The following is a 24,345-nucleotide window of genomic DNA, read 5'->3' as shown; positions in this document are numbered from 1 at the left end:
AAGATATTGGGGGGGGGGGGGAAGGAGGGTGGGCTGAGCCAGTTATAAAATGCTATAAGGAATTGAGGTATACAGCTGTGGTTGTCCTCAGGAAGAGGCAGAATGCTCATTATGCACCGTCTTCTGGCTCTCACCATCTGAGGGGTCAAGGGAGGAATACTCATATACTGGCAGCCCTTCTCCCTCTCCCCCCCCCCATCTCCCTCCATTACTTAAACTGAACTGTACTTGCCAGGTTGGGCCTGCAATTAGGTTGTTTTTGGATTGTAGTAATGGTATCAAATACCATTACTGTAGGCATTGTAGCAGCATGGTCACTGTTCTCATACTTAGGATCAAGTCTAGGGTCACCACCCCTTCTGGTCAGTTCAAGTGGCCAACTGTTCTAGGGTAAATTCTTGGTCAGGTCATCGCAAAGAAATACTATTTTGAGTCATTTTGTATCTCAAAATAGTATCTCTTTGCAATGACCTGATCAGGAATTTACCTAGGCTCCATGAGGGTAATTGAAGTCACCCATTACTACAACACTTTCTCCATTGGCTGTCTTTCTCCTAGCTATCTGATCCTCCTAAATTTAGTTTTTGGATTCTGTACCCTCTTTGCCATACAGAGTTAGGGCACCCCCATGCTCTCTCCCTAGAGTGTTTGTATTCTGGAATAACCACAACCTATTAGTTTTCTCCACTCCACCACATTTCTGTAATGCCCTCTTTATCTGCATTCTCCTTTGAAATCAAGCCATTGGTTTAGATCAGTGGTTTCCAACCTGGGATATGTGTACCCCCAGGGTACTTGCCAAGACATTTAGGGGTACTTGAAAAAGAACTGAATAATGGTGGAGAAAGGCAGGTCTGTGTTAGAATGCCTTGTGGGGTACAATTTATGGAAATGGGCTGCCAAGGGTATAAACACCTATACACTGTGCCCTCTTCCAAATGATGCTGCTATGTGCTCCCCCCCCCCCCGGGCCTTTTATTCCTTGATCAGCTCTCCTATCCTAACATATGCTAATTTTGCAACCTCTCTCTTTCTGGATGTTCTTGGACATGTATATCCTCATGCCTTAGCAATGACCTGACCTCAGCTGGATCTCCATTAGAAGGAGGGTGTAGATTAGAGTAGGCAGGGCAGGCTCCCCTTATTCTCTTTAACCAGTCTCTCTCACCCCATGTACCAGCAAATTTCCTAGTCAGTCTACACAGTAGCTTCAGCTAAAATGGTAGCATCACACAGGCTAAAAAGTAACATGTAAGAGACAAATGTTAAAGCAGTGATTTTAGATTGTTCTAGCCAGTAGCTTTGGCAAACCTCTGATGCTGAAGTGTCAGCAGCCACACACACACACACAGGCTGGAAAAAACATTAGCACAGGGTGGGAGAAGAATGTTGTCAGGACAACTAAAGCCTAGTGCTTTATGAAGTAGTAAACCTGTCTCCACTGTTCCAGTGAATGATCACTTGCTATTCAGTATTCCTCCATACATAAAATGTTCTCTGCCTATAGAAACAGAACCCCCTTCCAGCTGTGCAGGTTTAGAATGTGAGCCCCCTGCATACAGTCTGAAGAGCCATAATTGAGATACAGGTTTGCTAGTTCATGTGTTGCTTGTGAGAGCTGGGTCCAAGAATGGGCATTTTTTCTGAGAACCTGCATTATACTACTGCTGGCTGTGGTCCGTTCAAGGTTATGCCAGATACTGCAGCAGTAATTGCTGATAAAATGACTCAAGTTTTGGTCAGCAACTGAGTTTTAGCTGAACAGTATCACATGTCCAATGGAATGCAGCCATGAACAGGCTTTAACTAAGACAAGAGGCACCTACCTGGACATGGACTAGAGACGGCTGCCAGATTCAGAAACACAGAATGATCTGGGGAAACAAGAAAAGGAGAGGGGAAGAGGCAGGCCAGGGCTTTCTGCAGATAGGCTAAGAAGGAAAGAGCTGGAACTTTTAACCCACTTTTCACATCTTTAAACTTTTTTTATTAAAAAGACTACAGTTTTTAAATATATAGCCATAAACACTGCTACACAGCTTCCAAGCCTCTGCCTTTCCCAGGTGACATCGGCAACCTCCCAGCCCTTCCATAGGAGGTTCCTGTCATGAAGCAGCATGGCACTGCTGCCAGCCAAGGAAAGAGAGAACGCTTACAGCTCCAGAGAGAAAACACCAACATATAAACATGCCTCCTGCACCAGACAGAGAAAGCTAGGGCTTTTAGTTAGTGGGAGGGTTTGATGAAATTTGTGCTCAGGATACATCACAAAGGCAGGCAAGCTCAACACTCAGTGCCACGCAGCTGCCTGTTTCCAAAGTGCAGACACCAAGAGGAATCTGTTTTTAACAGTTACTCCCTCTCAGCACACGCCACTGTGAAGGATTGGGGAGGGGAGGCAGCAATGCAAGACAGAAAGGGTGCCATTTCTGGTCAACAAGATCACCTTGCTAGACTCCAGAAATACACTGTTCCACTTTCAGAGGAGCCTGATACAGGAAGACACCCCCACTACAGGGGGCAGGGCCACTGAATGGCTCAGCAGCCAATGCATCCCAGAAATCCATGACAGGCAGAAGCTCAGGTCTCTCAGTTGTATCTGAAATTGCTTTGGCAGCCAGCTCACCTCAAGGAACAAACACCCAAAAGTGCAAGTCAAAGACCAGCATGGCAACCATACAGATGCAGGTCCTGAATCTGTAAGCCTAAACTGCAGTTACTTTTGTGAGAATGTGAAAAATACAAAAACAATCACCTGCAAGCGCCCATCCTTTAAACAGCAAGGCAAAGACCAATCTACAAAGCTCCCCTCTCCAAAAATGGGCAAAAAGGAAATATATTTCAGGGAGCAGAACAGAATCAATTGACCTGGCAAGGCCATTACCAGAGGCCAATCTTAGTCTTGCAGTGTGTCAGCAAGAACATGGCGGGGGGGTGCACACACAGGAGGCAATGCTCCTATTTTGAAGGTTAAAATCAACCTGTGTAAGATTCAGCCACATGGTGGTTTAAATCAAATTTTAAAAACCATATTCTGTATAGTTGTGCAAGCAGCACCCTCTGCAGGCATTACAATCAACAGTAACCACCACCTGTTTTGGAAACCAAAACAAGCCTGCATCCTCTGATCCAGTCCCTTCTCCCCAGAGTACAATGGGTATAGCACTCCAAATTGCACAAAGGGTAGAGAGACTGAAACTTTTGGGATTTCAACACTGAAGGTGGGGTAAGCTTAAAGGGCCTTAACAGGTAAGCTTAATAGGTAAGCTTAAAGGGCCTCCTGCAGTTTAGGGGGAAAGGGTTTTTCTGTTGAGAAGAAATAAGATAAGGGTGGCAAACTGTCCCAAACAGCTCCCTGAGGCAAGACTGAGTGCTGAAGCAAGGCCCAAGCAGCAGAAAATTGTTCTCTAGACAGAGTATACCACAGGGCAGGGCTTGTTTAGCCAGGTGTTAGAAAAAGATAAGAGAAGGGATATTTTGCATTTAAGTGCAGCTGCAGGGGAGGGCTTTTGGGTTACTTCTAATTCACTTCAACATGCATTAAAACAACTTCCGAGAGTCTGGCCTGCAGCTTGGAACAGACAAGATCAGGCTTCCCCTCCTGGATCTCAAATCAGCGGGTCAGTGTCATACTACTGCATAGAAGAAATAGGGGAAAGGGAGTTAAATAAGGGAGTGGGAAGGAGTTAGTGCTTGGGACCACAGAAGCAGCTTGCTGCTTTGTACAAGACAGGTAGTAAAGCCCAGAGATGTGCCCCCCTCCCACTATAACAACAAAAGTGCTCTTCATGGAATCAACTAGGAAGCCCTATTTCCCTTCCCATCCAAATTTCCAATTCTGTGAACACACCCTTCCCCAACCGGTTTCTTCAACCACCCTTTTCTGTTCAACTAAACCAACCAATTAATTTTCTGTTCAACTAAACCAATGTTTTCAAAAAGTTATTTACATTTTACACCCTCCCACCCTCAACCAATGAAACCACTTTACTTCCTACTGGGTGGGCAGGGATGAGCAGGGTGGGTACATCTAGCTGAGGATGCAACTTGCAAAGAAACCAAAAAATAAAAGGACAAAAAGACAAAGACAATTGCAGCAGCAGACGAAAAGACTGCATCATCACTAGGAAGCATGGTCTGAACACAGTGCCCTGATGGGAAGGCCAACATTGGCAGGACAATTCACTAATCCAGACATAACACTGTGAAAGTGGTTGTTTTGCCATCCCTGATCAGCACAGATCAGAACTTTGTCAGGTGTTTGTCCTTCCTTCCAGCTACAGAAAGACAGAAAATCATTAGGGTTTAGGAACCGGGTGATGATTCCTCTTCAGGAGGGGAAGAGGATGGGGTTGGAGCCTCTCCAGCAAGGCCCAGCTCCGCATCCATCTGCTCCAGCTCCGTCTGATCAAGCAGCTCGAAGTCATCAGCTTCCTCCTCTTCACCAGGCAGAGAGGCTGCCCCAACCTCTTCACTCTCAGACAGGTGTGCCTGGAAGCTCAGTCTCTCCTCGGGTTCAGTGGGCAGAAACTCTGACAGAGAAGGCCCCTCACTGTCCTCAGAGGAGCGCAGCAGGGCTGAAAGGGTGTTCTGCACCACTGTACTGATAGCAGTGGTGACTATCTCTTGGCTCAGTGAATCAATGTGCAGCCCCAGGCCCCGTGAAGAGACAGTCTGGGACTCCAGGGTACCTCCTGCCACTGCCTGCCCGTTCCCATTGAAGTGTGTGTTTACAAAGTGCAGAGGAGAGGCCAGGCACAGGATGGATGTGTCTGAACTTGAACCTTCTGCTGCTGCCGCCTCTTCCTCAGCGGAATCCAGCTGTTGCACAGCATGGGCAGGCACTGCAAAGTTATCCTCCTCACTGGGTGGTCCCAGGTCTCTGGAATGAAACTCTTCGACTGAGGGGAACTCTGCCAAGTCCTTAGAGAAGGACTCCTCTGGCTCACTGGGCAGACTCTGTTGATCCAGATCTGGAAAGCACATCAGAGTGAGTTAGCAAGAGTACAGCCTGCAACAGGCCCCTGGTCAGACCTCTGAATTCCCACCTCAGTTGCTTGCCCAAGCATTCTCAGTCTGCTTTACTTTACAAAGCTGCTTCTTGCTGCTCCTTATCCCAGACTTACATAGGGGTGTTGTTTTCCCAGATCTCCCCCATAAATCACTGGTATATCACAAGCCACACTCCCAGATTTAAAGTCACCACCTCACCAAGACAACACTGCTACTGCTCCTCTTCTTAACTTCACCACCTCACCAAGACAAAGCAGAGGCAGAAATTATACCTGACACCATATACAGTTTCCCTTAGCACCATGCTGCTGAATACAATGCCTTGATAACTTGTTTACTGGGAAGAGCATGCTGGGTGAATGACAGAGAAAAGGAAGGAGTGCAGCAAAGGTTAGGCAGAGAGAAAAGGAAGAAGAGTGCAGCAGAGGTTGGGCAAGAAGCCTGGGGTGAGCAAGCAATCCCTGAAGTTGTATTTACAAGATTGCACTATAACTTGCAGCTGCTTCTGTGTGGCTCCAGTAACCAGGAGAATTATCATGCCTTCCAAATTATATGCATGTTATAATGCAATACAAAATGAATGCTACAAGTCAAGAATATCAGACTCTGCATAGTAATATGCAGAGACAATGCACAAGTGCAGTACTTTTCCCTCTCTGAAAGACAACTGCAATTCCAGACAACTGTGCCCAGGGACCAGACCCAAAGCTTGGAATTTAGGAACCAGATCTCATCACCCTCTGGGTCCTTTCCAGCCTTGCATTTCAGCATTCCCATGAGCCCCCACCCCCCCAGCCTTGCAGCTACTTTCACACCCTAATTTCCAACTTTGTGTCCTCATGGGGAAACACATTCCTACAACAATTCCTGACTGATATGTGGTACATAGTTTTAGGGAGTAGAAAAATGGCACCTTCAGACACATCAGTCAGCTGTGGTGTGGTAGCTCTGGAGACAGTAAAGCCACCACTCTCCAAGATAGAGGCCTCCTCATCAGAGAGCTCAGAGTCTGTAATTGCCAATGCCAGAGCAGTCTTCTTCACATCTACCTGCAAAAAAAAGTGAGGGTATTTTTTCAAAACTGGACTTGGCTCACTGCTATTTTTGCTAAAAACTCTTAAGGGAGTAGTTCATCTTCAGAAGGAGCCAGTAGCTCCAATCAGCCATTCTAGGATCTCCACCACTAGGTGCTGCATGCCTTCAGACTTTGCCTACTCCATAAAAGCTCTGAGGAAGATCAACATTTATTTAATTCATTCTGATACCATCCTGATAGATGGAGAAATGTTTCCATCCAATAGATCAGCAACCTAACTGAGACTGCCCAAACAAATTCATGAGCATGCCCAAGATGTTATCCCCAGGATGCTTTGGTTGAAAACATCACCACCACTATTGGGAGGAGCAGGAACAGGCTGTTAACGATCCTTGAGGGCAAAATCACCTATGATCCTGGAGAGAACTGCATGTAAAAGGATTTACACAGGAAAAAAAACCTGTATTTTTGGCATGAAGAGCACAGAGGAACTACTACATGGTGTAAATAGTATGCTGTCTTTTATGACTCTCCAAGAAAAGATTTGTTTGAGCCAGTTTTGTCTCAGATTTTAACCTCTGGAAAGGATTGATGAGTTGTCAAGAAGGTGGTCTTGTTTATTGATAAAACTACAAAACTTAATTATAATTTAGTTCAAATAAATATGACTTATTATAGGGGAATTAATGGCTTGGGAGAGGTGCTTATTCTATACCTTCTTTTTGGGATTTGAAATTGTCTTGAAGTATTGTTGTGCCATAAGCATCCAATAACTTTCCCTCTCTGTTCAAATCTAACACACTCACAGCCCAATCCTAAGCTGCGATGGCATAGCAGGGCCACATCCAACACAGCTTTGGAGCAGGCTGGAGGTCTCCTTGAGATAAGGGAATATATTTCCCCTTACCCTGACTAAGGCCCTAGCCTGCCCTATTGGGCTACTTGGACCTCCGCAAGCTATTTAACTGGTAGAAGTCTAAGTGTGAAGGAAGGCTCTGTCGATCCCGCCCCTCACTTGGGCCTTACCTGCCACATTCCACCCTCTGCCTGCCCTAAAACGTCCCTTCCCTGCCTCCCTGCCACCCTCCTCTCCGTCACCCAGCACAAACCTTACCTCTGCCAGCAGGCTGAATGCAGCGTCGGTGGGGGCGGCACACCCTCCCTACTGGCACGGACTGCTCTACTTACAGCACATTTGTGATACCCGCCACTGGCGCAGGGACTGCTGTGCCAGCAGTCTGTCTGAATAGGATTGCACTCTCATTCACTGAGTTATACATCTAACTGGTGGCCAGCACACTGGGAAGTCATTCTCCAGGACCCAAATCTTTCCCTCTGAACCATGAGGATGAAGCACCCCATGGCTGTGAAGAGAGAGCTCAAGACAGAGAAAGGTAGAAGGAAACCCATTGCTTCAACAGCTTAAATTTCCAAATGCTTATAAGCTCCTGGAATGCCAACCTGACCATTCTATGCCTCCAGAATACAAAAAGTCAGGCAAAGTATCTAATCAGCTTGAATGAGTACAGCCACTTAAATCCAACATCTTCACAGGATCCTTGGTCTTCATGGAGACCAGACCAAACATCCGATTAGGTGCAGCAGGATCATGGCCACAAACCACATACTCCCCCACTCTGCCGATGCTCCAGCTAGCCACACCTCCTGCTCTCCCATCAAATGCATTCAGCATTGGACTGCACAGGCTGATTTTAACACACTCACAGGCTCTCTCATGGTTACTGAGACTCTGAAATAGGGCTTTCAATCTCTTCATGGTTAGCATTTGCATCTGCAAACACTGATTACAAGGCACAGTTAGCTCTTGCAGTGGTAATGAGGTGGGGTGGATGGTTAGTAGGTGTGATTTTCCTGCACCTCTCACACATTTCCTCTCCATAGAGAGGAAAGCTTCTGAATAGGGCAATACAGCTTTACAAAAAAACAATATAATAATATCAGACTTGGTATCCCAACCCTGCAAGCAAGCTCTTAACTTATTGAAGCAAGGGTTTATCTTAGCCCTAGATAATTTAGGGAAAGGTACACTTCTTCAGAATGAAGGCCCCTATCATTATGTATAATTGTCCTTACCACTGGAGAATATCCAGACAGTTCTGCCTCACTCTCACTTTCTGTCTCTGCCATTGGCTCATTGCCAGCTTCTGGTTCACTCTTTGCCTGACGTTCTGTGGAGAAGAACAAAAGAATGCTTTATGGGGCCCAGGGAAGGATTTACCAGAAGTTTCATAGAGCAGGTACTGCCTTAATTATCCCCAGCACAAATCAATGTACAGCCACCTCTATCAGTAGAGGTGTTTGAAAATTGTTTTATTTTTTCACAAATTGCATGATTTCAAAAAAATAAAAAAGGCAGAAAGCAGTGTTATGTGTTTTTATTCCAGGTTCTCATTCCAAGTTCTCATTTTTATTAATTTCAAACACTTTAGAAGCGCACCAGGTAGTGATATAGAAGATACAGTGACAGAGATGCAGCCACTGTATTATTTCTAACTGGAAAAGTAATCTATTTTAATTTCTGGAAAATATCTTAAAAACACAAAACGCCACATTTTGGTATAACAGAGGCAAACACCTCTACCCATCAGGTTGATTACTCTCAGGCAACCCACTCACTCAGCATTCTATTTGACAAGGCTTTTAGCCCAGTATCCCATAAACAAAAGCAATTTCAAGTTGTAGGGAGTAACTGTCTTACTTTTCTTCTCATGTTTAAGATGTAAGGTCTCCACCTTCATGCTGTAGTCCAGTTTCATCAAGATGGGCTCCAAACGGGTGTACATCCTCTGGATAAGTTCATGGTACACTACCAGCGGCCACAGCAAGATACTGAGCACTGGAGATATGGGGAAAGCCCAGAGTGTGTGAGAAGCATATATTTCCTGTAGTGGGGGGAGGGGGTAAGCCCATGGCCCTTTTAATTTGAAGGTTGCTCCAGCCCAAGCAGGGGTGCTCATTACCCAGCTTTTCCTTACAAGGATCAATCCATATCGCTGCATCCCACTTGGTACAATAACCGTACAAATTGTCAAGCAAAGTTCTAGAAAAGTGCAGCAGCCAGAAATACCTATAAAGAATCTACAGCTCCAGTTTATAAGTGAGTCCAGCTATAATCCGGCACAGACGCAAAAGAGAAATTGATTCCAAGATTTGAGCTTATTAAGTTATAGGTGCGGTCTCAGCAGATGCTTCCATATGCTGCCTACAACATATTGAGAATGTACAATAGCCTGTCTGCTTATTTGTATTTCCCTACAAAACTGACATATGTATACAGTAACTTTAGATCCATGGGTGTGATCATCTGAAGGCCATAAGTCCTCCATTATGGCTTTACAGCAGGGTTATACAGCACTATGTATATGTACATAACCAACTACAAGTAATTGCATAGGGAGGCAGGAAGGGTATGTTAAAACATGTTTGATACAGGAGATTTCTGGGCAGAATCACAACAGCCTATAAGAAAAATGACACAGTAATACTCACAGACAATGCAGGAGATCATGATTCCTGGAACATAGTGTCCTACAATCATTAGGATCAAGCATCCTGAGCAGACCCTGGCACAGAACTGGAGGAACAAGTCAAGGGGGAAAGAGAAGAGCTTGGTGATTCAGAGGCATTCTTAGCATAGCTAATGTAACAGGTTCTCTCTGCAATAGCTTATGTTTGAGGTACTTTCTGAATTCTAGGACTCCTGGCTGCTTCAATAACTGTTGTGCATTCAACCCCAGAGCCAGCACTTCTGTGAGGCAAGTTGAACACCTCGGCCAGCACTTCAGCCAGTGGTTTCCTATACCTCTTCCAAATCCAATGCTGCCACCACTTCTTCTGGTGGCCAGTGGAGGAAAGACAGAGAGCCTTGTAGACCCTTCACAGCTACCAGAAGAAGTGATGGTGAAGGTGACAGCACCAGACTCAAAGGAGAGAGGCAAGCAAAGCTCACTGGTTTGGAGATAATTATTTCTCTCCTCCAACTCTAGCACTGCTGCCTCTGCTGCTTCAATCAGTGGCTGACGGAGAAAATGCTGGAAGCCCACTAGAGAAAGGGGCAACAGTGGCAGAGTTAGCAGTGCTAGACTCAAAAGAGGGAGGTAAGCTGTCCCCTTGATTATTATGCACTCCCTGAGCTCACAAGATTCTGGAATTAGGCAGATGGTCAAGTGCACCCTGCTCCCAGCATGCACCATCAATGGTGTGTACTTGGAGGATGCATGCAGGGGCACTGGGGAGGATGTGCAACAGAATGGGGGCAGCAGAACTGGAAGGGGATTCAGGCAGCAGTTTGGACTACTCCTGTTCACAACCATGCATGCTCCACGGATGTTTAACTCCAGCTTTCCTGCAGTGTGCTGCTGCTGGGCAATGTATTAACAGGGTCAGAATTCTGCAGGGAAAATGAAAGTGAAACAGATGGTGGTATTGGGAGCAGCAAGCAACCTTCCCAGAAACAATTGCTAAGTGGGCAAATCATAGGATGCAATAACCCGAGTGGCACTTTTTCCTGTGTCAGTTCCAGCACTTTGAAAAAAGTACTTATTTAATCCATTAAATAATTAATTTAATAATTAATTTAATTTAATCCATTAAATAATTAATCCAGCCGCCCTGGGTCCCTTTAGGGAGAAGGGCGGGGTATAAATAAAGTTTATTATTATTATTATTATTATTATTATTAAGACTGCCAACAAAAGCAGATAAGAGTAGCCGAACCAGATCTCAGGATTCCACACATCATAAGATTTATATAAGAAGGTCTGTTAAGAGGCAGAGGGGAGTAGATGTGCAGATATATCAGGTACGGCACTGCTCACTCCTCCAGTGACAGGCTGAGATCAATACACAGAGGGCGCTGCTGGCCATCCATCCTCAAAAAGCTTAGGTTCTACTGCAAAGAGACTCAAATTCTGGTCAGAACTACATGTGATCAACCACGTCTTCTTCTCCATTTCTCATTAACATTTACTAATGCAAAATGTGTGGCATTGCTGCAATGCAGTGCACTCATATAAGTGACAGTCACTGAAAGATCTTGCAACACAACGACATCCCACATTTTAATATTACTAGTAAGAGGGAAGAAAAAGATGCAGGGCTGCTGCTTTTTACAATAGCCACAGCATGCAAATCTGACCTAATATGTCTGTACCAGTTGGATGTTATCCCCCAGGAAAACATACATACTGGGAACAGCTAGTTCAACCTACACCTTGTCTGGACAGGACTTCAATTCCATGTTTGGTTTCCAAAGATATTGGAAGCAACACTGCTCTTCTTCAAGCTTACAGTCTAAACATGTTTATATCGCATATATGAGTAGGAGACATGTTTTTTTCTACACTAAATTATGTAGGAAATTTAGGCTGTGAAGCAGCACTAAGAGTAAGTATATATATTAGCAAGCGTACCTTTTGTGCCATGGTCAAAGGCAACATTGGAGAAGGTTGTTTTAAATAAAAAGTGTCCATGCTGAAGCTTTCTTCTTTTGAGGAGCCTTGTGGATTTCCATCTTACCTTGGTGGGGTTCTGTCTCTTGTACTGCAACAGTTCCCGCAGATACAGGCGGGAGGCAATCCAGCTTTCAGCCAGGCAATGGCAGAGCTCCGAAACACTCAACAGGTGAGGCTGTGCTCCTGTCATCTCACGATCACTAAGAAACAGAAATAAATGTCAATGGACTGGGATCACAGGGACACCAGAAAAAATGAATTATGTCCTAAAGTGCAGACAGGATTTATTGGGAAATACCTAAACAGCTGTGAAACTATCTTATGCCCCTGTGTCAACTGAAGACACAGCATTTCTTCCTTTAAAACTCCCAGGGGAATAATATTTTTAGGACAGCACATCAATGGCTGAAAGTTAATTTACCACATGACCCAATAGCAATACTAGATTTTCTTTAAAAAGTCAAAAGGCTGAAAATAGAGCCCACTTGATCTATTAACATCAGGAAACAACAAAGAAGGCCCCATACTGCAGCTTCTGACCCCCCATAAAAAAGCCAAATGCACACATTAGAGAAGAAGGAATTCTAGAAAGCACTTTTTCAAGCCCAGCACAGATGAACTTCCAAGTCACCATCAATGAGCCAAGCACAACAGGGTGGCAAGAGATAGCACTTCTACCCCCAAGATCACATTAAGAGCAAATCTACCTGTCTCCTCCAGGCTCCTCCACAGGCTGTGCTGTAGGAGAAAAAGAAAAAGAGCATTCACTCATGTGATAAATGAAACATGACAGTTTAAATGCTAGGAGTGTGTACTTCTAGAGGTTTCTTCCCCCCAATGATCTGGCCTCGAAATCACCCTGAATACACATAGCAGAATCCAGGTTTTGCAACTCTACATGGTCTGGAGAGGAAGGAAGGCCTTCCTTTAAAAGTTCCTGAGGAGCTAACCCAAACATCATGATTGCATAAATTTGCAGGGCTATGTACACCTGCACATTCAACCACAAAAGAAATGCATCAATGTGTGCTTTTCATGTACTAACACCAGTAAATATTGGTAAACTCCAGCAGATACAATTGCAACTATGGAGACAGTTCACAAGAGTAAAGCACAAACTCAGCAGCTACTCAGAAGAGATTCTCTTCTAACTTTGTTAAGGATGTTGATGTATTAATTGCAGAGCTGGGATCTTTGATGGCTATTCTTCAAGCAGTAACAAAACAAGATCTTTGCAAAGCCATTACATACAACAGGTTGGTTGTACAAAGGGGCAATAAACAATAGGAGTACATCTATTAGTTCAAAAATGATCTGCAAGACAATTTTTCAGGCACCTCTCCAATTCTCATGGTTAGAGACACAACCTGCAAAGATACTGAGTTGCCAAAAGACTCCAAGATGCAGATGAACCATACCTATGTTCTATCTGTACTTTCATCATAACCCTAAATCACATTACCTTAACAAAATACTTTATACGTTTACCTCTCTCATACCATCCAAACAAGTCCCTGTCCTTCAAAAACTTCCTAAACTGGTTCAGACAGACTCAAAATTAAAAAGGATAATTTAACCCCAAAACTTTTTTTTTACGTATTTGCTCGTATAACTGTATTTGGGTGCAGAACTCCCTGTTCTTCAGTGGTAGACACAGAACAAATCCTAGTGTTGCAGAACTGAGTCTCATCTGCCTGACCAGAGAAGGTTTGTAAATAAAATCCTTTTCACTAGAGATTCAATGCTAGAATGTAATGCTTCTCAGATTTGACTATCTGGGGTAGCAGACAGTCTATGCTGTTATTTATAACATTCTGTCAGTTGCACACAGTCCTGAAAAGCTGCAATATTGATGACAAACTAGTTCAGGGCTCTCCTCTTGGCTGCAGACACAGAGCTGACAGGCTGGTGAACAGTGCATTGGAGCAGCGGACAGAAATCTTATTAAGTCCCTGACCCAGATTCTAGGCAATCAGCCTTAATACAGGGGACCAATCACAACCCTCCTCTGCTAACATAAAATCTGGTGGGCACTCAGGCATTGCATCAGCCACTGCCCACATGAGGAACCTAGAGTCCATTGTAACAGGGTGAAAAGCTAGCATTGTTAACAAGGCAGCCTGGCCACAACGGCCCCTTGCTGCAGTGACAGACACATCAAGGATTATGCTTCCCTAGCATTTCAACACTGCTGCCTGCTCGAATGATGAATTCACATATCGGGGAACAAGAGACATACGGCTGCTTTGCACTAGCCTATTTTGCCAAAACAAAAAATTACCCAAAACGCTAACAAAAGAGGCCAGTGCAGCCCAAATGTTCCAGTTCAGTAATCCTGGTATTAGCATGGGACTATTTGCTTAAAACATCAGATGAGCAGTGTTGCTGCATCAGTTCTACAGGCTTGGAAGATTCCAGAGAACCCTTATTACAACAGTAAGTTTTACAGCAGACTGGGTCAGTAAGGCTGGCAGGATGGATCTTACTGTACAGGAAGAAAACTCTGATTCCAAAGCTGGGATCTCTTAGTGAACCCAAGACTAGCATCATTTGAATATACTTCAGTACTCAACAGTTGAGCTCCCCGTTACAGGCTTCAAAAAGAAACTTTAATAGAATAAGCACAGTCCGGTAGTATACTCAGAGCTGAAGCCCCTTTGCAGATTCAGCAAAGCACAAAACAAAACCACGCCCTTTCAGCTGCTTCAAACAGGGCAGGACATTGTTCCTATTTATTGAGGCAGGTTTGTCAAGATGATTCCCCACACAGAATGTGGATGAGACCTAACCCAGATGATGGTCAGGAATGTGGTGCTAATTTAACTGCTTCTTAGAGCAGCAGAGCAGCCCAATAGGCAGCCCAATAGGTACCTCATCAGTTGATTCTTCATAAAACAAGAGACAGGATAGAGTACATGAAGAAAGGAGAAGTATTAAGCTCTCAAGTCCAAAAAATACCCTTGGCCTGTCTTGGGTGGCCTACTTTTTTTGTTATGCAATGCCATGGTATCGCACCATTTGCAATTTACTATCTAACAACCGAGACGAGAACAGCTTCAGCTCAGGTAATATTTAACAAAAACTCAAGGTCTCCTGATCCTGCCAGGGTCACAGTTGCTCTAAAGGAAACTCCTCTAGTTCAAACAGGTGATCCCTGCAAAGAGAAGAGGAACTCTGCATCATTCTGCAATATGTGGGAAATGCAATCGCCAAGCTAGTGGGCAGACTGGTGAAGTAAGGCTGGCAGGATGGGTCTCATTGTCCAGGGAGAACACACAACATACAAAGAGTACTGCTGGCAAGCGATATCAGGTTGCCCAGGCTGCATTGTTTTAGTAAATAGTGGTCCACAGGGCATTTAATGTCTTCCCCACTCCTAGACAATATTGTGTTCAAGATGAGGCATCTGGGCAGATTAATACCCATTCAGTCAATGTATTGAATTAATTCAGACAGAACATTATCTTCAAAATCTTCTGATCAGTTTTTACTTTGTATGACTAAATATTAGCAAAACATTACTGTGCAACATCATTACCATGTGACATCATATGTGAACATTTCTCCTAGTGCCATCAGGAACTCATAGGGCCCAATCCTATGCAACTTTTCAGTGCCGATAGAGCCATGCCAACAAGGAATGCGCTGTATCCTATGGTGGTGGGGGCTGTCACTGAGACCTCCTCAAGGTAAAGGAACATTTGTTACCTTACCTTGGGGTTGCATTAGGGCTGGAAAATTGGACAGAATTGGGCTCTAAGTTACAAACATGTGGCGTCACAATACAAGTACATCAAATGCGCACAGTCTGCATTTTTACAATCTGAATGTTCAGGGGTTGCACCATTTTGAACACAGCAGTGAAAGCTGAGAGGAGTACAGAATAGGAAAACTAACCGAAGACCTCTAGTTTGGCACACTTCGATTCTCAGTGGTTCCCCATGTGAACTGGTTGAAGCTGTGCAATTCACCAGAGTGCACCAATTTTCTGTATGCATTGAATACAAACCAAGCAAATTCTGCCACAAACCTTTTCAAAAGACCAATGGCTGTTCACTAGGTCAACAGTTTGCCATTCAATGTTGCGTTGCCAGCTTCTGGCAAGGGAACTGCACTGCTTGCTACTTCTAATTCAGTGCCACAACAAACAAAAAAACCACACACAGCCCAGTGCTTGATCAGCAGGAAGTCACAGTAGTGGGGCAAGAAGCAATGGACTGTGTGCAAGAGTGTGGGAACCAACAAAGATGAGCTGACCTTGCTCAAAAACTACATATTTCCCTTACTTTGTACAGCCACCACTACCTTCACTTACCTGAGAAATCTGACAGGAATTGAGGCTTCCATCTCTCCAGTAGAAGAACACCAACAAAGCCAATGCTGAGGAGAAACAGAGGACGAAACGAAGTGGAGGAAAACAGCCTGGAAAAATCACAAGAAACACAGGCATTAATGGGAATAAAGGGTGTCGCCAGGGACTATTCAAGGATCCACAGATTCTGGCTAGGTTTAGCACTGACTTGTAGCATCACTTGTACTGTAGCCACCTCTAAGTTTATCCCCTCCCTTCACTTCTCAGAGTTCTCTCACACATATACTTCTGAGAGACTGTGCAAGTACTGCACTTTGCATTGATTTTGGATAAAGCCAGAAGCTGCTTCCAACTTTATCCCAACACCTGATGCCAAGTGAGAGATAAGGCCTCAACCCTTTCAAAGTTTTCTACCTTCCTAGAAGACTCAAGGGAGGGGATGGTTTCTTGCCTTTTATGACATTTATCCATTCATCCTATTGGGAAAGTCACCATGATTCCCACTATGAGAAGATAAACTGAAGCTGAGAAACAAACATCTCCCAGGGTCATTAGGAAGCCTATGCCTGTAAAATACTTGAAACCAGTTCTCTGAGGTTCAAGGCAGTTTGCTAGGTAGATCAAAGGGGCTTTTTGTTTTGTTTGTTTTGGACCAGCAGCACCTTGCCACATTGCACCAAACACTAGAGTACTTTTCAAGCAGTTGTTTTAAGGTGGTGAGGTCCAACTCCAACACTAGCCAGTGGGGTGTAAGTGCAAAGATTAAAGATCTGTTTTGATCTTTAATCAATATAGAAGGAGATGTAATCTGGAGGTTGAGCTGTCACCTTGCCTGAAAAAGCAAGCAGGATCAGCTGCTGGATGAGAGATTGAGAGACTGCTGCCATATATCTCTCTGGAGGAGTCATCTGGGAAAAAAAAAAAGATAAGATCTTTGAGAAACTGGTCTGAAGCTTGGTGCAGCTGCCTGTGAGAGCTTGGAAAGTGCATGAGTAGGCAGCCAGGATGACAACTGCACTATGAAGAGAAACATCTGGAGAAACTGAGGTTCTATGAGATTTTCTTGTAAAAACTTCCAATGGGATCATGTTCAGCCTGCCTATGTAAAAGGCAGTATACAGTATTTTATTTATTTATTTATTACAGTATTTATATACTGGTTTTCTCAGAGTCAAGGTGGTTTACATAGGTAGGTTGACCATAAGCCCCATTTTTTTTCAAATGGGGTTTTTACAAGTATTATTCCATTTCTTCAGGTGTTTCATAGTGCAATCCTGGCCATGACTGCACATAGGCAGTTACAAATCATGTCCCAGGCTAGTTCTCAAGATGTTATCAATTCTTGTCAGCTGACTACTATAATTCCACATTTCTCCACTCTTGTCTGCACCATGCCAGCAACTTTTGGTCACCCATCCAAGGGGAGGCCCAAGCAGATCCCTGCTTAGCTTTTCAGGCAAGGTATAAGCTCAACCTCCAGACCACACCTCCAGCCTGTATAATATACAGCAGTAGTTTCCATACTTTTTAGCACCAGGGCCCACTTTTTAAACCAACACTCTATCAGGACCCACCTTGGTTTACCAGACCTTTAAAAAAAGAGATCTATTTTAAAAGTATTTATTTGTTTATTTATTTATAAGTAATAATAACCATAAAAAGACCCTCAAACTTTATCTCTCTATATTCACACATGCTTACAAACTGCAGGAGCTCAGCTCCTTGCAGGACCGTTAGCAACTATCTTGCAAATTGAAGGAGCTGAGCTCTTGCAGGGTAATTAGCAGCTCCCATATCTGATTTTTCAATAGCCTCAGGGCTTGGGGCAATTAATTATCTGATCTTTCCATCACCCTTTGGTGCCCACCAAAAATCAGGTCATGACCCACAATTTGAGAACCACTGATATACAGTATTATATAAACACCCTAATGCATAAATAAAATAAATATATTGTATACACCAAGGATTGAAAGTATACCAAGAATCTAGTCACCTAGAAAGCGAATGAGGATCATACCTAGTAACTGGAATTACAGACATGGCACAACTTAATTGCTCCCCCTTCTTTCTAAGTTTGGGTACTTTAGATGAAGAGGGAGAGAGATGAGTTGGCATTCTTCTTCTTCTGAAATACATTCACATCTTTATGGCAGAGCCAAGTTTGCATCTTTTATTATGTATTATGAGGTGCCAGCACAATAACGATCAGAAGTACAGGTCATTAAGCTGGATGACTGCAGAGGTTGCAGCTACATGAGCGATGGGCCAATGGCCTGATCCAGTGGGGCTGTTCTTATGATCTCAAAGCATGCTGAACATTTCACTCTTATTTTAGGTCCAAATCTTCACAACTGCCATTTCCCAAAGCACACTTCCAAATCCCAGTCCATGAATCTGCTTCAGGAATAGTTAGCTCATTGTCTCTAAAAGTAAACAGGATGTTGTGTTTTCCAGCACTGTCCTAGGCTCAGCTACTCAGGCTTGTTAAATATTGCTGTGCAGGCAGGGCAGACAGAAAGACAGGAATGTGCTAGCACCACAATTCTCAGCAACTATACACTCAACATGGACTCAACTGGCAGGGGGCAACCAACAGCTTGTCGTGCTTACTCTCAGATTGGTACATTGCCCAAGTTACTAAGCTACTAGTTCCAAGCTGGGAATGGTATAAACCATGCGGATCCAATGCAATGATACCTATGCAGTGAGAACCAAAGTCTAACGAGAAATACCCCTGGGTGAACCTCCAGTTATCTGTAGCTGCTAGTAGCAGCCCTTGTATATCACAGGCTGAGCCCTGGAAGCACTCTTGGTACCACCCCACAGAGGGGAGAGGTCTGTTTATACTCAGAGTAAAGCTGGAAGGTTACATGAGGCAACACCCAGTTCATGCCAAGTACTATATTCTACGCTGCAGCTGCACTCATTTTGAGATCAAGCACACAGGACACCATTAACAGCATTGTTATACTGCCCTTCAGACATAGAGAAAAACATGAAATAATCACAATTACACTTGAAATTCAATATCTCCCCAGGAGTTTTTTCCCATTCCCTCAGATATACAAGGGGCCATAGCTCAGAAGCACTGCTTGCCAAGCATGTGCAAGGTCCTGTTCCTAACATTTCTAGTGAAAAGGATCTCAGGAAAGCAGAACCTTAAAACAACTGCCTCACCTAAGATCTGGGAAAGCTGCTACTGAGCCCATCTGGGGTAACACTAAGGCTAGATGGCTCAGGACCCAATAATATCCAATTTTCCAGTGCCAGTGTAGCTGTACCAATGGGTCATGCACTGCATCCTGGGGTAGGGCAGCAGTCACAGAGGCCCCCTTAAGGTATGGAAACATTTGTTCCCTTACCCTGGGGCTGCATTGCAGCTGCACCAGTGCTGGAAAATTGGAAAGGATTGGGCCCACAGTGATGTGACTGTATAAAGAAGCATCATGTGAAGAACATGAGAGGCACCTTTTTAAGTGGTACTCCTCTTAGCGGGGGGGGGGGAGTAACTATCCCTCTTCACTTCAGCAAAGTGTCTTTTCTAGTGGCTGTCTGCTGGTGTTTCTTCTGCATCTTTTTAGAATGTGAGCCCTTTTGGGAGAGCCATTTGGTTCTTTGATTTTTGTCTGTAAACCAGTTTGGGAACTTTTTTTGTTGAAAAGTGGTATATAAATACTGTTTAATAAAAATAATTTAATAAATAAGAACTAGGAAGAGTTGAATATGTCTGTTTTTCAGGCATTTAGGATGAATTTCAATTATGAGATTTGCAGGACAACTACAGAATGGTACTGCTGATCAAACATCCTTCTGACATGCAGGCCCTTCTTGAGTTACAATTATAACCTAGGGCATCATCCTAGATCAGTTTACAAAACATGCTGAAAACACTAAAGTGTAATAACTGCACAAGTAAGAGCAGACTTGGCTACAGCCAAAATACTTGAGACCTGCGATTCATATCATATGCTTAGATCCTCTTACATCACACATGTCGTCTTGCAAGAATTCATTACTCAACCAACAACACAGGAAGACACCAAAAATGTTGCTAGTTCATTCTACTGAAGCATTAAATGCATAGGATTACAGCCTACAATCATAACACAGACTTGTTAGGATAGCATGTTTAGAGTTACCACCTCATAGCTCAGATCTACAAGGATATGCCCTGCATACGTAACATTGCTTCCAAGAAGGAGATTTAGGTTTGCTGCAAGCATAATGTCAGAATATACAGTAGCAAAAAGTACAGAGGTGAGCTAGCATAATTAGATTCCAGCTATCACTAGCCTAGAGGGCAGTCATCACTATGGGATGCATATGGTTCTAATGAGGTCTAGTAGATTGTTTCTGACCCTTAAAATATAAAAGTCAAAAACACAAGAGTTAAACAAAACATTCCTTTCTCATACTGCTTGCTGTAAGTCATTCACAGAAGCTTTTTCCATGTTTCATCCACTGGATCCAGCACCACAAAATCTAACCCAAAAAGACTCCGGTCATTTTAGTACTTCTAACAAAATGGTATGTCATTAATTATGATGTTCATACATCAGGGAGGAGGAGGATTCCTACCAGAGTAACCCTAGCCTCATAGCTTGTTCTGCCAGCTTATTATACATGCCTACTAAATATGTACAGGGTGGTTTTCCTTTAATTACCATTTTTATTAAATTGTTTGGGCTGCATCCAGAGCACAATGCTCACAAAAGCAACATAGCCATAAGCCAACTTCCTCACTGCTCCTCCTCTGTCCTCAAGCCTCTAAGCTACTCTGAAAAGTTAACTGCTGTCAGTTGGGAAACCCTCAGTCATGGTATGGTATGCAGTGTTTGGGGGGGATGGGCAGTAGAGGAAAGAGGGAAAACTCAGACAAGAACCATGAGCAGTCATTCATGGAAAACAAACCAACCTCAGTGGATCTCATTATACTCCCTTTCCATATGAGTTTGTCTAATGCGCTTTACTGCACACTAGTCCCAGACAAAAATGTCAGTCTTTTTTGTCAGTCTTTGACAGTATTAGTGGTGCACTGGCAAATTCTTAGCAATGGATGTGTCATTGGATAAGGTAGCACAGTGTGTAGAGATTTTGACAGGGGATATTTGACAGTTCCCAAATGCTCTCTTGTTTGCATAAAAGAGGAAAGCTGCTACATACATTGTGCAAGTAACCTGTGCCAAGACCTTTTCTCCAGGACTTCTCCTCACCTCACTGTAACCTCATTCTACCAAGAATCTCTCCTCCCCAGATCTAGAACTTTATTCTCCAGCTGAGAGTTTCTTGCCCATTCTGACCCAACCATCAGATCCTTCCTTTCTCCAACTGTGGAAGACATCACCTATTTTTGCTCTAAAACTCATTTTCAACATCCTGCTTTATCCCCTGTCAAAATCTCTACACACTGTGCTACCTTATCCAATGACACATCCATTGCTAAGAATTTGCCAGTGCACCACTAATACTGTCAAAGAGTTTACTTGGCTTCAAACCCCTACTCAGGCATGAAGTTCACCAGTGCAAGTCATTATCTCTTAGAGTACTCTACCCTACAGGACTGTTCTGAGAATAACCAGGGAGAGGCAGGATCCAAGTACTGCAAGCACACATAACTACAGAGGTCTGCTGGTTATTCTAAAGCAGGGCATAGCAAACCGATGAAATGAAACAGAATGGTTATTCCTAGTTTTCAGACACTACATTTTGACCCAGCAACTGTAACCTTGGTCCATTCTTTCTAAACCCTACCCGTGCTTTTCAACTGGCAGCTCCCTTGACCTGTTGGGCCACTGCAGCTCCCTATTAAGGCTACATAATATGGCAGGTTTTTTGCCAGGACTCTGCACCCCCCCCCACCCCCTGCTAGTTTCCACGGCTCCCTCAGGAGCCACAGCTAACAGCCTGGAAACCACTGCCCTATCCTAACAGTCCCACATCGCAGATTAGCAACTCTATCTCCATCAAGGAGCCTGCCCTGCAAGGAGCTGAAAAAGAGACGTACAGCAAGGTCTCACCCACATTCACTCAAAATTGACTCAAGTCAATTGAGTGTTGGGAGAGTTAGGGCAGGCAAAAGAAAAATATTTCTTTACCCAGCGTGCAATTAGTCTGTGGAACTCCCTGCCACAGGATCTGGCCTGGATGCCTTTAAAAGGGGATCGGACAAACTTCTGGAGGAAAAGTCCATCTCAGGTTACGAGCCATGAAATGCAGTGTGCAACCTCCTGGTTTTAGAAGTAGGCCACCTCAGAGTGCAAGGTGCAGGGAGGGCACTGGGGTGCAGGTCGTGGGCTCCCTCAGGCATCTGGTGTGGGAAACAGGAAGCGGCACTAGATGGACCTTTGGCCTGATCCTATGGGGCTCTTACCTAAAGGATTCTGATGGGGTTTCCTTGCAGGTAAGCCTGCACAGGAGAGCAGTGCTGACGTTCAGTCTTACAGATGCAGCGGGCTGGGGCTACAATCCTATCCACGCTTTCCTGAGAGTAAACACCATTGACTGTAATGGGAGTCACTTCTGAGTAGACAGCATAGGATTGGGGTCTGGGTCAGCGCAGGCACCTGGGATCCTCCTGCTGCGCACCAGGGGAAAACCCACCGCCTGGCCAAAGCCACACGTGGCGCCGCGGTCACCTCCCTCGCCCGCATCACCACAGCCGCAGGACCTGCCTCTCCACTGGGAGCAGCACCGCCTCACCGCCCCAGGGCCGGCCAGGGCTGCGCGCCCACGTCCTGCCCCAGCCGCAGCCTCCAGGCCCGCTCACCACAGCGCAGCTCCGAGCGCCCCGGCCCCGGCCAGGCTCTGCGGCGGCCTCTCCCAGACCAGCAAGCGCTGCACGGCCGCCACCGTCGCCTCCCAGCCCCGCAGGCTCCGTCTCAGCCGGGCGGCCAGCGCCAGCACCTCCCGCTCCTCCTCGTCCTCCTCCTCCGCCTCGGCCGCGCAGCCCCCGAGCCTGGGCAGCGCCGCCGCGGCCGCCGCCTCGCCCTCCCCCGCCGCCGGCACCTCCGAGCCGCCGCCGCCGCTGCTCGCCATCGCCTCAGCCAGCGATCGGGAAAGGGGCGGGGGCGAGGAGCGAGCCGTTCTGACAGCCGCAGCCGGAAGCAGCCGCGCGCTAAGGCCAGCCCCAGTCACGCGCAGCCCCTCAGCACGTGAAAGAGGAATGTGTTTTCCCGCAGTGCGCATGCGCAGCCGCTCGGGTCTCGGGCTTTTTTCTGCCTCCCATCCAAGGAGCCGGTGGGTCGGTACATGCGCACTGTCGCCTAACCTGACTCCGATCGCCACCCTTCCAGTGTTCCATTTTGGGTCGCCTGTCACGGTTATCCTTTGCTCAGTACTACTGTGCTATGGGGGGGGGGGATTTGCACCCAGAGTCAGGTTATGTTCATGCCCAGGAAGTTCCTGGGATCTTGCATTTTCCTGTCTTCCCTGCACATGATGCTGGGGGCACAGCCACAGGCAGGCAGTAGCAAATGCTGCTGCAAGCCATGCACGCGGGCCCAGGAATACATCCACCCTCCCTAAACACAGGGCGCACTTTCCGGCACTGACATAGGGCAGTGCAGCTCCGAAGTAAGGGAGCAAACATTCCCTGACTTTGAGGAGGCCTCCATGAGCAGCACCCAACTGCAGGATGCAGCATACGGCCCATTGGCACCGCTATGCCAGTGCTGGAAAGTGAGTTAGGGTTTGGGTCACAGTGTCATATCTGGGAGGAAACTGGCCTGCAACAGTGGCTCTTTGGCTTGTGCATCTAGTAACCATGAAAGTGCACAGACACTCAGGGACACACGGAGGCCTACAGCTGCTGCAGACGCTCATTTTGGTGCACACAACACACTGTCCATTGAGCCAAACGAGATGAGACGGGGAGAGGGCAGGTGGGAGGCATGCCCAGAGGAGGGACGGAGGAGGTCCAGTGGACCCAAGGCATTCATGTGGGGCTCAGCACCCTACACAAACACCTTTACCTTACCTTTACATGAGTAGCCCCACTGCAGGGATATTTCCCTTGCCTGGACGAAAGTCCCCTTCTCCCAAGGTGCCACCCGGGGTGCACAGGATGCAGCGGCAGCCATTTTCAGTGCCCCCAAACTGGGTGTCCTGGGCAGCTCAAGGCTGGGCTGCCTGGAGTGTGTTTGGTTTTCCATATCTAGTTGCCAATGCCGCATGGCCAGGTAGACCTGGGCTCCGCATCAAGAAGCCTGGTAGACCTGAGCTCCAAAGATTATTCTGGCTGTCAACATCCTCTCCCTGCTCTATTTTGCTCCCCATTCTGCCTGCCTCCGTTGCCCCCCCTCGCCCTTTGGGAAGGGGCCCAAAAGAAACTTTGTACCCCCTATAAAATTCCTCTCAGTGGCCCTGGTACTATGCCTGCCTGTTCAGAAGCACACATCACTGTTCTCAGTGAAATGCTGCTGTTATATTCATGCAGTTTGTTCTCTAATAATTTTCTAACATTAAAAAGTGTCTGGATATTACAAACATACTAAGGCTTTCATGGCTAG

General features: G+C 45.5%; 1 protein-coding gene across 1 annotated transcript; it reads right to left on the bottom strand.

The window, feature by feature from the left end:
• Positions 1-1,964: 1,964 nt before the first annotated feature.
• On the bottom strand, positions 1,965-15,892 carry RETREG2 (reticulophagy regulator family member 2). Its single transcript, XM_066611630.1, has 8 exons — positions 15,839-15,892; positions 12,231-12,261; positions 11,588-11,723; positions 9,560-9,644; positions 8,769-8,906; positions 8,144-8,238; positions 5,927-6,062; positions 1,965-4,973 (listed from the first exon to the last, which is right to left on the bottom strand). Exons 3-8 carry the CDS (start codon positions 11,711-11,713, stop codon positions 4,306-4,308), a joined length of 1,248 nt encoding a protein of 415 aa, XP_066467727.1. The 5' UTR covers positions 11,714-11,723; positions 12,231-12,261; positions 15,839-15,892; the 3' UTR covers positions 1,965-4,305.
• Positions 15,893-24,345: the final 8,453 nt, after the last annotated feature.

This window comes from Tiliqua scincoides, chromosome 1 (genome assembly GCF_035046505.1).
Source record: "Tiliqua scincoides isolate rTilSci1 chromosome 1, rTilSci1.hap2, whole genome shotgun sequence".
Classification (NCBI taxonomy): Eukaryota; Metazoa; Chordata; class Lepidosauria; order Squamata; family Scincidae; genus Tiliqua; species Tiliqua scincoides.
This window is presented reverse-complemented; position numbering and strand designations above follow the sequence as displayed.

Coding starts and splice junctions, on each gene's coding strand:
- RETREG2 (XM_066611630.1), bottom strand. CDS start 11,713: ATGACAGGAGCACAGCCTCACCTGTTGAGTGTTTCGGAGCTCTGCCAT. Junction 6,063..8,143: donor TGTCTGGATATTCTCCAGTG/GTAAGGACAATT, acceptor TTTTTTTTGCAG/GTAGATGTGAAGAAGACTGC. Junction 4,974..5,926: donor GCTGACTGATGTGTCTGAAG/GTGCCATTTTTC, acceptor TGTGCTTTCCAG/ATCTGGATCAACAGAGTCTG.